The sequence below is a fragment of the Haemaphysalis longicornis genome, unplaced genomic scaffold, assembly GCF_048455015.1.
Source record: "Haemaphysalis longicornis isolate Haplotype H1 unplaced genomic scaffold, Haemaphysalis longicornis Haplotype H1 scaffold_3, whole genome shotgun sequence".
Taxonomy (NCBI): Eukaryota; Metazoa; Arthropoda; class Arachnida; order Ixodida; family Ixodidae; genus Haemaphysalis; species Haemaphysalis longicornis.
Window position 1 is genome coordinate 198,741,697 of NW_027526335.1, and position 11,479 is coordinate 198,753,175.

At 50.9% G+C, this 11,479-nt stretch overlaps 1 protein-coding gene across 1 annotated transcript; it reads right to left on the bottom strand.

The window, feature by feature from the left end:
• Positions 1-5,702: 5,702 nt before the first annotated feature.
• On the bottom strand, positions 5,703-7,196 carry LOC144175635 (uncharacterized). The gene is made up of 2 exons (XM_077704687.1): positions 6,452-7,196; positions 5,703-6,361 (listed from the first exon to the last, which is right to left on the bottom strand). Exons 1-2 carry the CDS (start codon positions 7,194-7,196, stop codon positions 5,703-5,705), a joined length of 1,404 nt encoding a protein of 467 aa, XP_077560813.1.
• Between the last annotated feature and the right edge of the window lie 4,283 nt (positions 7,197-11,479).

Genomic DNA, 11,479 nt, shown 5'->3' on the forward strand with positions numbered 1-11,479 from the left:
TGGGATCCGGGGTCACAACTTGGCCTAAGTAGATATATTCGCATACCTCTTACTCTGCTTTGCTCCCTATCTCAAACCGCTGTGCTGTCCCGAGGTTATTGAGCATTACTTTGGTTTTCTCCGTATTAATTTTCAGACCCCGGTTCTACTCTATTTGTCCAGTGCGGAAAGCATGCTTTGCCATTCATCCCCCGAGTTACTTAGCAAGGCAACCCCATCAGCAAATCTAGATTACTGAGGAACTCTCCATTAACCCTTACTCCCACCTGTTCCCAATCCAGCGTTCTGAATACTGTCACGACGCCGAAGACGACGCAGTGGTCTAAGGAAAGCAAGTTTATTGGAGCGAACTCGTGCTCCCCTAACAACTCAAAGAAGACACAGGCGGAGAAGCAGCAGTCAGTTGACTGAGGTACGCAAGCGAGCGTCGGCGATGGGAATCCCGCGGCGTCTGCTCTGCAGGCTTTTATGTTTCGGCGCGAGTGTTTCTCGAACCGTCGATCTACATCTGGAACGTCGTAGATCAAAGAAGATTATTCCAGGCTAGTGACATTACGGCGAAACGCTCTCCGTATCAGAGTAAGATAACCCGTGCGGCATAAAAATAAAGAATGGAACGCACGCTTCGCTTCCGACACAGATAACATAGCCTGGCGCGGCTGGGGAGGAAAAAAATTCCCGCATTTCCCCGAGGGGAAGAATGTGAAAGTGCGAATGCACGAGTTGAATTTGCGCGGTTCGGTAATGTTCGCGAAAGAGAGATCACACACACACACACAACTACAAAGAAAGAAAGATGCATTTATTCACAGACACCTATTTGTGTTGTCGTTGTACTTGATTGCTAGAGCGGATCTCAGCTTTGAAATTTCGTGTCAGTACTCCTTTAAGCAGGTGCATTAGCCCTTCTCACGCCCGATTCTTGGCCAATCCCCCACGTGGGTATGTGCCATGTCAGCGGCCAGGCAGAGCGCGCCCATCTCCCCCCGTTGCCAAGGAAGACGAGGAGATTCCTGGCCAATCCCCCACGTGGGTATGTGCTATGTCAGCGGCCAGGCTGCGCGCGCCCATCTCCACGTGCGCGGACATCGCCGGTGGATGCAGGTTCAGGGTCGCTTAAGAAGTGCATTGCACTTCAAACAAAACATAAACAAACAAACCCAATGCCTAATTCACCGCAATACTTCTAGTAAACACGCTGTGAATAACATTGGAGAGATCGTGTCTTCTTGTCTGACGGCCTTCCTTATAAGTATTTTACTGCTCTCCTTATGGACAATGATAATAGCCGATTATCCATTGTAGATATCCTCTAGTATTCTTACATAATGCTCATCTACCCCCCGGTTCCGTAATGCCTGCATGACTGCTGAGGTTTCGTCCGAATCATATGCTTTCTCATAATCTATGAAGGCTATATATAGGGGTTCAATATACTCAGCAGACTTCTCTTTCACGTGATTTACCGTGTGATTATGGTCCATTGTTGAATAGCCTTTACGGAACCCTGCTTGTTGTTTAGGCTGACGGAAATCTAAGGTTGCTGAAATTTTGTTAGCGATTACCTTGGTAAGAATCTTGCAGACGACTGACAGTAAGCTGATCGGCCTGTTTTTTCAAGTCCTTCATGTTGAATTTCTTATACATTAGGATGATTTTCGCGTTCTTCCAAAATCCTGGAACACTTGCGGTCATTAGGTATTGCGTATACAGGTTTACCAGTTTTTAAAGTACAATTTTTCCGCCATCCTTCAAGAGGTCTGCGCTGTTGTCATGGGGGAAAGAATACTCAGGAGAGGCCCCTAGCACCCCAATGCATTGCGAAAAGTGTGGAGGAAGTCACGTGAATTTTCTTGAGCCCATAGACAATGTTGCTTACTTGTTTACAACTGCGGCGGCCAAATTTTGGGCGAATAGAACGGACAAACTTTTAAGGCGCTTGGTATGACGCTGCCTCGCTACGCTTGCAAACCAACGCAGTCGCTACGACAAACGTTTTCAAATTAGGCCAGTTTGCAAACTCTGCCATCGGAGGAGTCTGCGTTCGCCATCCCGCGAGCCTGTTGTTGTGACGACGACAAACGCTACTTTGCCAGGCTTAAGAGCTGAAAAATCGTCCTTCTATCTCAAAAACGAAGGCCGTTTCTTGATTGAAACTTTAGGTGAGGGTTAGAGTGGGCAAATTGAAAGCGAAATCAATAGGTTAGAAGATGACATCGCACCGAGGAATTAGCGGCGAAGCTGTTTTCGCTTCGAAGCGGGAGGGCAGGGCGACGCCATGTTAGTCAAATGAAACCAGAGACAGCAAAGGATGATGGGATAGAGTGCTGGGCTCCGTGGGCTCAAGTCATGGCGGGACTCGGCTTCACAAATGTGACGTCAAGGCCTCTCCTAACCTTTTCTTTCCTCGATGGCTGTTGTCAACCTGTGTTCATTCTTACTGAGAATTAGGTTCCCGACCTAAACAAGATTGATGTAAGACAGCAAACTCCAAAATCATTCGTACACGTGATCTGCTTGCTTTTTCTCGACTTTTGCTTAATAGGTAACTTCTTGCATGCAGTTTTTTTCATATCAGCTGTGTTTACTGCTACCTATGCCAAGAAGCTTGGAGTTTCTTGAAAAAGCGCCCTCTGGCGACTACTTTTATGAATTGGTTATAACAACACCTCGTAAACATCTGGCCACAAGTGTTTATTCACTAGTGATTGCATATTATTTAGTTTAATTACCTCCCTAAATGACTAACTAAGACTGTGCAAAACTATTCACCCAATCACTGCAATGGTGTTACTCGTGGCGTATGTATCAGAACTCTGGTGAATACTAAATCATGTTATCGCATGAGTGCCTTTGAGGAATACACTAATATCACGAAAGGCGGTAATCTGTTGCCTAAATTGCGATATAAATCAACAGAACAATAAACAACTTTCTTCCCACATTTGTAAGCGAGACCGGTGCCACACACCTAGTTTTTTTTGGTAGAGTATGCTCACGTAGTTTCAGAGTTATGTGTAGGGTTCACGTGCAATAAAAAGGCCACGATGTCAAGGATTAACAAATAAAATCATTTTTATCTTACGCGAGAACTGCTAATTAGAGGCTATAAAATACGAATAATTACGAGCACCTTACAACTGCCACACACTGCACTCCAGATAGTACTCTTCACGTGAGTGTGTTACGGAATTCAAACCGGTTAAACACCAGTAATCAGAGGATCATGTTGCTACATCTGATTTGGCTCACTATAGAGAGCCAAGATTTGAACCAGGAAAAGTATAAGTCAGAGAACTCAACAGTCTCCGCATGGAAACGTCTCTGAGTTCAGTATAACTTGTAACCGTAGTGGGTGCTTCCTTCTTGTATTCCTTCCAAACACTTAAGAGCGGCTTCTTGGAGTCAATGGAGTTAGGTCTACGCGTAATAACCATTTATCGGCGTTCGTACCCGCACCACGTTTTGAGGTAACACTAGCGTACAGATAAAGTAAAACGTCGTTTCTGTCAGTAGTAACCGCAGTTAATTAGGCTTGCCCAGAAGACTGGTATAAATGATTAGGTGATGGTCAGTGGTGGGTGGTAGTAAAAACATTTATTTGAGCTTTAGGGGAGAGGGAAGGGGAAGTGGTCAGCCTCCCATGTCCAGGAGGCTGCGAGCCTGCGCCAATTCCAGAGCTCGTTTCACCAGGGCGAGTTGCTGCTAAGGTGCCGATCTGGTCAGAGCGGACACCCACTGCTCAAGGGGGGGGGGGAGTGAAGGGGGGTTGGGTGCTGCGGGCAGATGAAGACTAGCTAAAATGTGGTAAGAGGAAGGTCACATGCTTGGCAGTTATAGGGGAAGAGGGATTGGGAGATGTGTGAGAGAATCGTGTGATTATAGAAAGTTTCTGTCTGAAGGCGGCGATAGACATAGGTTTCATGTGGGGTAACGGATTGGTGAGGAGGAGGGTACCTTCTTCTGATTTTGTACAGTGGGAAAGGATGTAGCCAAAGGCAGAGTCCAGCGGTGTTAAGGGGTGCTTGCAGAATCTGGATGTCCTGTGGTATCTAGCCTTGGAGAGGGGAGTGCCCAGTTGTGGAAAGCGCAGGCTGCGGCATGGGCCGCTTCATTCCCAGCAAGACCAGAGTGGCTACGGTTCCAAACTACTGTTATATCTATTTCTTCGGGGGACACTGAAAAATGGGAAGAGCTCGAGGGGGTACTAGGCAAGCTTAATACCACCAGCATGCTTGCTGAGAATCGGTGATGATGGCCAGGTAGGACTGTTTTTGGTGGTGGTGGTCGCGTGAGCGACGGCGAGTGGCTCTGCTGTGGGAACTGGTAGCTGCTTGTAAGTGGCTGCAGTGGAGAGATGGCCAGTAGAGTCCAGCGTGACGAGGGTGGTGTGTGAACCGTTGGGAGTATGGGCGATATCCGTGTAGCCCGTTTGGGCGTCGGTTTCATATTGCCACTCTTCAGATCTACTGATGAGAAGTAACGAGCACACCGTAGTCGATCAAACGTGTCGTCCACACGGGGTAGAGGATACACATCTTTCTTAGTTACGCGGTTCAATCGCGTGTAATCGACACAGAATCGTAGTGTCCCGTCCTTCTTCCTCACCAGCACTACTGGCGCAGCCCAGGGGCTGTTTGAGGGCTGGATGATGTCATCTCGTAACATTTCTTGTACTTGTTTCTGTATAGCTTCTCGCTCCTTGAAAGATACCCTGTATGGCGATTGATGAATGGGATGCGTGGAATCTTCAGTGATTATTCTGTGCTTGGCAATGGCAGTTCGATTGACACCTTCTGTATTCGAAAAACAGTCTTGAAACTCATCTAGTAGCCTGGTCAAATCGTCTTTCTGTTGCGACGAAAGCATTGGGTTTACGTCGAGCCCCACGAGTCCAGTCGAGCTTGCTCCTGGTGAACCTGCCTCTCCTATCACTGGTGAAACGTCCGAGAAATCACTGATGTCTTCGACGTAGCCTATTGCCATACCTTTCGTGAGGTGCTGCGGTTCGTCCCGAAAGTTCGTCACAAGAACTGTGGCACGACCATCTTGCAGTTGTGTGACACCCCTTGCGATGCCAATGCCTTTTTCCAGGAGAAGCTGAGTATTGCATTCAACCAGGGCTTCGTGGCAAGTACTTGCATCAGTGCCAATAAGCAAGAAAACTCCCGAACGTGGAGGTACCCTCACATGGTCATCTAGAACTCGTGCCGTCGTGAATATCGGCCGCCGGTCTTCGGATGGCGCGGCAGGTTTTCGAAGCGTCAGGCTGCCCTCACCAAGATCGATTATAGCACCGTACTCACACAGAAAGTCCATTCCGAGTATGACGTCTCTAGAACAGTTCTGCAGAACGACGAAATTCACGGGGCATGCCTCGCCATTAATTATAACACGAGCGGTACACTTTCCGATAGGTGCTATGAGATGCCCCCCGGCAGTCCGTATTTCAGGGCCATCCCACACAGTCGTCACTTTCCTAAGACGGCGTGAGAAGCTCCCGCTAAGGACGGAATAATCTGCTCCAGTGTCGACGAGCGCAATGGCGTCGTAGCCGTCAATCATCACATTGAGGTTATTTGACACGGAAAAACGCATGCCGTGTTGAAGACCACCTTTACTTGACTCACTGCGTCCCAACGCCGCTGGAGGCTCTTCGCTAACTTTGCCGGCGGCAACCCCACCTCCCGGGGTTGCCGTGCCTAGTTTTCCCGCCGGGGCAGGGGAGAGGGGCTCTCACGGCGAAGTTGGCGAGCAGGAGACGCTGGGCGACGGGGTGACGGCGAACGGGATTCTCGGCGCTGAACCAGTGGCGGAGACGGCGGGCGGCGCAAATACTCGGCGATGTTCCGTGGATGCTGGCCGTATCTTGGACACGGGTCGTTCGGCCGATATCCGCGGAGTCCAAGTTCGCGGTAGGGGCAGTGGCGGTAGACATGATTGGCCTCTCCACAGTGGAAACACAAAGGTTGGTTGTCGGCCGTCCTCCACACGTCGCTTTTCCGGGGGCCGCGATGGGTTGTGGGTGCGTATTGTTGCGATGGAGGTTCCCGTCGTGTTGGAGCCAGGTATTGGCGAGGAATTGCGGGAGGCGAATTTTGGACTACGGCTGCATACGTCAAGGCTGGCTGCTCAGGGACAACCTGGACAGGGGGTTCTGGCACAAGGGAGCGTCGCACTTCCTGCCGAACGACTTCCGCGATGGAAACGGATGCTGCGCGTTCAGAGGATGGAAGCATCTTCGTCAATTCTTCCCGGATGATGTCGCGAATTGTGTCTCTAGTGCGTTCGGTGCCGCCAGTGGTCACGTCCAGTCGACTATCGGCCACGGAAGCCACGCAGGGGACGGCGGCGTTAAGTTCTTCCCGGATGATGCTACGAATAATGTCTCGAAGATTTCCGGGCTCGGCGGCAAGCGTTTCACGGTGGTTGTGCGCCAGTGTAGTGACACTAGGGCCGCCAGTGAGCCTGTGATAGTGGCTAGCTCTTGCCTGTAGCGCCCTTTCAATGTTTGTTGCCTCAGTAACAAACTCACTCACTGTCGTTGGGGGATTACGAATGAGGCCACCAAAGATGTCACTCTTCACACCTTTCATAAGAGTTTGCAATTTCTTTTCTTCGCTGGCCCGCGGGTCGGCGCGGACAATTAGGCGGAGCACTCCTTCCACGAAGCTGGTGACGGTTTCATTTGGACCTTGGACCCTTGTCTGAAGGAGATCCTCGGCACGCTGTCGTCGGTACGGGTTCGAAAATGCCCGCTTTAGGTCGTCTTTGCAGATTTCCCACGATGCAAGTGAAGTTTCGTGGTTTTCGTACCAAGACTTGGCAGTCTCTTCTAGTGAAAAGTAGACGTTCTCCAGGCATTGCTTCGGGGTCCATCCGTTGTGGCGGGCGACCCGTTCGTAATACTGGATCCAGTCTTCCACGTCTTCAAATGGCTCCCCACGGAAGGGCATCGGCGCCCGAGGGGCGATGGGCATGTAGATGATTTGCGGTGCACTGGCTTCCGTCTGCTGGCCTTGGGAAGTCATGACGAATTTGGCCTTCGTCCTCGTTCCGTCGTGCAAGAGTCCAAATTCGGGCGGTTGATTTTGTAGACGTCGGCTTGTACGTGGCTGGTCCTGATCCAGGAAGGCGCGCCGTCCGGGGCTCAGAATTGGGCTTGCTGCACGGCGTGTCGGAGGGGTACGCTGCATGGGTTGCGATTACCCCGCACCTCCACGCCACACGCTCCGACAAAGCGTTCCATTTTTAGTGAGAGCGGGGAGTGCCAGCGACCACCGGAACAGCGCCGCATCATGCGACCGCGTTCGAGAAGATTCTGCGCCGGGTAGGACGCGCAAGTGTGCCGAGTGGCGTCCAGCGCACAGCTCGCGGACGCACGTGGGGAGGACTCGACGAGGAACGCGTTCGCCGTGCAAGAGCGCTCTCTTTCTCGACGGCGGCCTCCCTGTTCGCGTTTCTTCAGTTCGGTGGGCACAAGTTCGCCTAATTAAAACAGTTGTTTTGCCTTACTCTATCCATCTGTCGTCTTGTCATCCGTGACAATATCACCTTGTGAGTGTTTTACACGAGCTTCTCGCCTTCCCCTATTTAACGTTGGATGCATATGTTTTGGGACTGGGCCGACCCTAAGCCGCTGGCGAATGTGAATAGCTATGCGTTGAAGTTCGTGGGTTGCATACGGGGTGGACCGGCCAATGGTGCGAAGCACGCTCCTGCCAGTGGGAGTAAGGGCCAACCGTTATAGCTGTAAGGTTCGTTGGGTTTCCACAATTTCGCTGACGGTATTACGCAGCCCACGTTGTAGTGGACGGTCATTAGAGGTAAATGTAGGGAGGCGCAAGACAGCCTTGTAAGTTTTGCGGAATAGGGCGTCCAGCTTGCTGCTTTCTTTGGGTCTGAGATTCACAAACGGGGATCCGTAGGTGAGATGGCTCACCATGAGGGCTTCGACAAGTAGGCAAGTGTCTGGCTCTTTTACACCGTACGCCGATCCCCGGATTCGGCGTATAAGGTGGATGAGCTGAGAGACTGTTCGGTGCAGTTGGGGGAGTAGGGTAGAGCCTGAACCCTCCCGGTGGAAGGGAACGCCTAATATCCTGAGCGTGGTAACTTGGAGGATAAAAGAGCCAGCTATGGTGACCTGTGGGTCAGGGGGGGCCTCTTTTGCCGGGCGGCCTCTTTTGCTGGCGCTGAGGACCAGTAGGGTGGACTAAGATGGCTAGCAGGTCAATCCTCTGGGTTGAAGGTAAGCAGTAGTGGTGTCGACTGCTTGCTGAAGGATGTCCTGTTGTTCACCGCTAGAGCCTTGGTGGTCCACAGAATGAGATCATCAGCGTAGAATACGTGGCGTAGGCCGGCAATGGCTAGCAGTGTGTCAAGGAGGTGAAGCAGAGCTATATAAAGAGAAGAGGCAAAATAACCGTTCCTTGTGGCGTGCCCTTTGCCGGGGTGTGGAAAGTAAGCAAGAGTTGTGGGCCGAGTCGCAGTGTATCTGTTCTTTTCTCAAGGAAGGCTTTTACAAAGCGAAAGGTATTTATACCGCAGTTCGTGGTACTGAAATTTTACAGTATGGCTTCGTGGGTGACGTTGTGGAATACACCCTTGACGTCGAGCGCTAAGATTGTTTTGAGAGAGGTGCGGCTCAGGTGGTCGACCACCTGTTGCTTGAGCTACAGGAGGACGTCTTGAGTAGATAGGTGTTGCCGAAAACCAAACATTGTGAAAGAGTAGAGGTTGTGGTCTTCTATGTGTGAGTCGGTGATGTACTAGGTGTCGGACGAGTTTACCGATGCAGGTATTTACGCCGCAGTTTGTGATACTGAGGTTTTCCAGTATGGCTTCATGGGTGACGTTATCAAATGACCTTTGACGTCGAGCGCTAAGATTGTTTTGGGAGAGGTGCAGCTCAGGTGGTCGACCACCTGTTGCTTGAGCTGCAGGGGGACGTCTTGAGTGGGTAGGTGTTTAGGTGTTGCCGAAAACCAAACATTGTGAAAGGGTAGAGGTTGTGGTCTTCCAGGTGTGAGGCACTGATGTACTAGGTGTTCGAAGAGTTTACCGATGTATGAGGCCAGCGAGCTTGGTCGAAGAGTAGTAGGCGTCAGTGGCTTGTTGGGTTTTGGGATCAGTATGATGTTCGAGTGTCGCCACTGTTCAGGTAGACTTCCCCCCTGCCAGTGATAATTGTAAAGTTCGAGGAGGTCTTGGAGTGTGTCCTCGTCGAGATTGTGGAGAGTGCGGTAGGTAATATGGTCCTTTCCTGGGGTGGTGTTGCGGGTGAGGCGGGCCAGGACAGCTTGAAGTTCAGTGAGGGTAACGGGGGCGTCTACTGCTTTGTTAGCTAGGCCCGTATAGCATGCATAGGGGATGGGTGGGTAGGTAGTAGGGTCGCCAAAAAGATGGTCACGGATCAACTTCAGGAGTTCTTTAGAGGGGAGAGCGCTGTTGCGGATTAGTTGATGTATTTGATAGTTTGTGTATCTCTTAGTATTGGTGTTGTCGAGAAGGGAACGGAGGAGATGCCACATTTTCTTTATGTGGACAGTGCATTGGAGCTGATTGCAGAAAGAGTGGCAATTTTGTCTCTGGAGATCGGCGGCATATGCTTGCGCCTGCTGGGTTAGGAGGGCTATGCGTTTTTTTAAGTTTACCTTTATGCTTTGTGGGGATCGCGACTTTCACACGCACCCCATTCTGGCTAGCTTCCCATCGGAACGGCGCACAACGCGCCTCGCTCGCGCGACGGGAATCATACGGGAGGGCGCCAATGACCGGACGGTTTGTTGTCGCCCTGGTGAAGGCGTTGACCCTTTGGTGGCGCTAGTATCGAGGAAGAACCAGTTCTTCCTCGATACTAGCGCCACCAAAAGGCGAAGTGTGGTGGGTTGTCGGATGACGTGAGGAAGGCCTCTTGTCTTGGGGATCCGGTAGCGTGCGGACGTTTCGGCGCGCTTGTCCTGACCTGGGGAACGCGCCACAACGGGACGCGTCCGGAAGAGCTGGGAGAATGCAACCGCGCTCGCACTCTGCCGCACTCCGCTGCTCCGGTATGCCATCGGTGAGTCGAACCATCTCGATCTCTAGCGTTGTTTAATGTCTCGCTCCCAGTGTTACCGTTATGGCCTACGAGTAGTCTGAATGCAGTATATTTGATTTGCACATTGCAATAAATGCTGCCATTGATGTTTTGCCCTCGCCGCCTCCTGCCTCTGTCTGTCTCCGCAAACAACGTACCCGTCCGCAGCCGGCGCTCGCAAGGCATGTTTGCTGAGCGCGGATGGCTGCGGGGTGGGAAATGACTAGTGTGTGAAATGTAGAATATGTAGAACTCTTACACAGACACACAAAAAGTCTGGACACGAATACGAAAACTAAAAGGACAACAGACACACAGCGTGCCCCTGGTTAGTACAACAGGGGACACACTGGAATCCCAGGCACAAACACTTTCATGAAACACAAAACATCTGTAGAAAAGAAGTCCCTGCGTGATCGCAACAAGTCGCACACTTCTTACAATTCTCCTTTTTCAATTCATGAGCTGAAGGTTGCTCTGAGCACATGTAAGCCATCAGCTCCAGGTGCAGACAAAATCACATACACCATGATACAACACCTACACCCAGACACTCTTGAAACACTCCTACATCTATACAACAACATATGAAAGAGTCTGGTGAAAGAGTCGGGTGAAAGAGTCTGGTGGCATGTCCTGCCACAGGCGGTTGCGAGTTGAGTGTCCATCGTGGCTGTGGAAGGCACCATGTGAATTCGTGTTCCTTGGTGGCGCCGGGCACCTACCGGAAAATAGGTACAAGCGACTCTCCGGTCTGGCGCTCGGCCCTTGTGTGGGACTACAACGCTTGGGAAGTTCACCCGGCTTGCACGGGAAATCGCCCCCATGGAAAGGGGCGGCTGCAAAAACGCAGGAACTTTTTAGGGACAACGACGGTGCGGACTACGGACGTCAACGCGGGTGACATCGTGAGTTACTGAAATGCTCTGCATTTAAAACAACGCGGCACTGCGAAATACACGAGAATTCATCCCTCACATTAAGCAATTGAGACATAAATGTCTAAAGGCTCTCAACATTCTTAAAATCATGTCACACCAGTCCTATGGAACCGATAAGCAACTCCTCTTACGTATTTTCACAAGCCTAGTCTGGTCCCGATTGGAGTATGGAAGCGTCAGTTATGGGTCGGCAACAAAAACGGCACTGAAAATGCTCGACCCAGTGCTGCATCTGGGTCGTCGCCTTGCATGTGGTGCTTTTCGCACTAGCCCAGTCGAGAGCCTCTACGCCTAGTGTGATAAATGGTCCCTATATCACCAGAGGATTTACATGGATTCGTTGTATGCCACGAAAATCATGGCCCTGATTAACCACCCTTTTAATTCCACCATTAATAATACATCCTCACAACAACTGTTCTTAAATCGTCCATCCATCTCTCTGCCCTTTTCACTT

Coding starts and splice junctions, on each gene's coding strand:
- LOC144175635 (XM_077704687.1), bottom strand. CDS start 7,196: ATGCAGCGTACCCCTCCGACACGCCGTGCAGCAAGCCCAATTCTGAGC. Junction 6,362..6,451: donor CAGGCTCACTGGCGGCCCTA/GTGTCACTACAC, acceptor TCATCCGGGAAG/AACTTAACGCCGCCGTCCCC.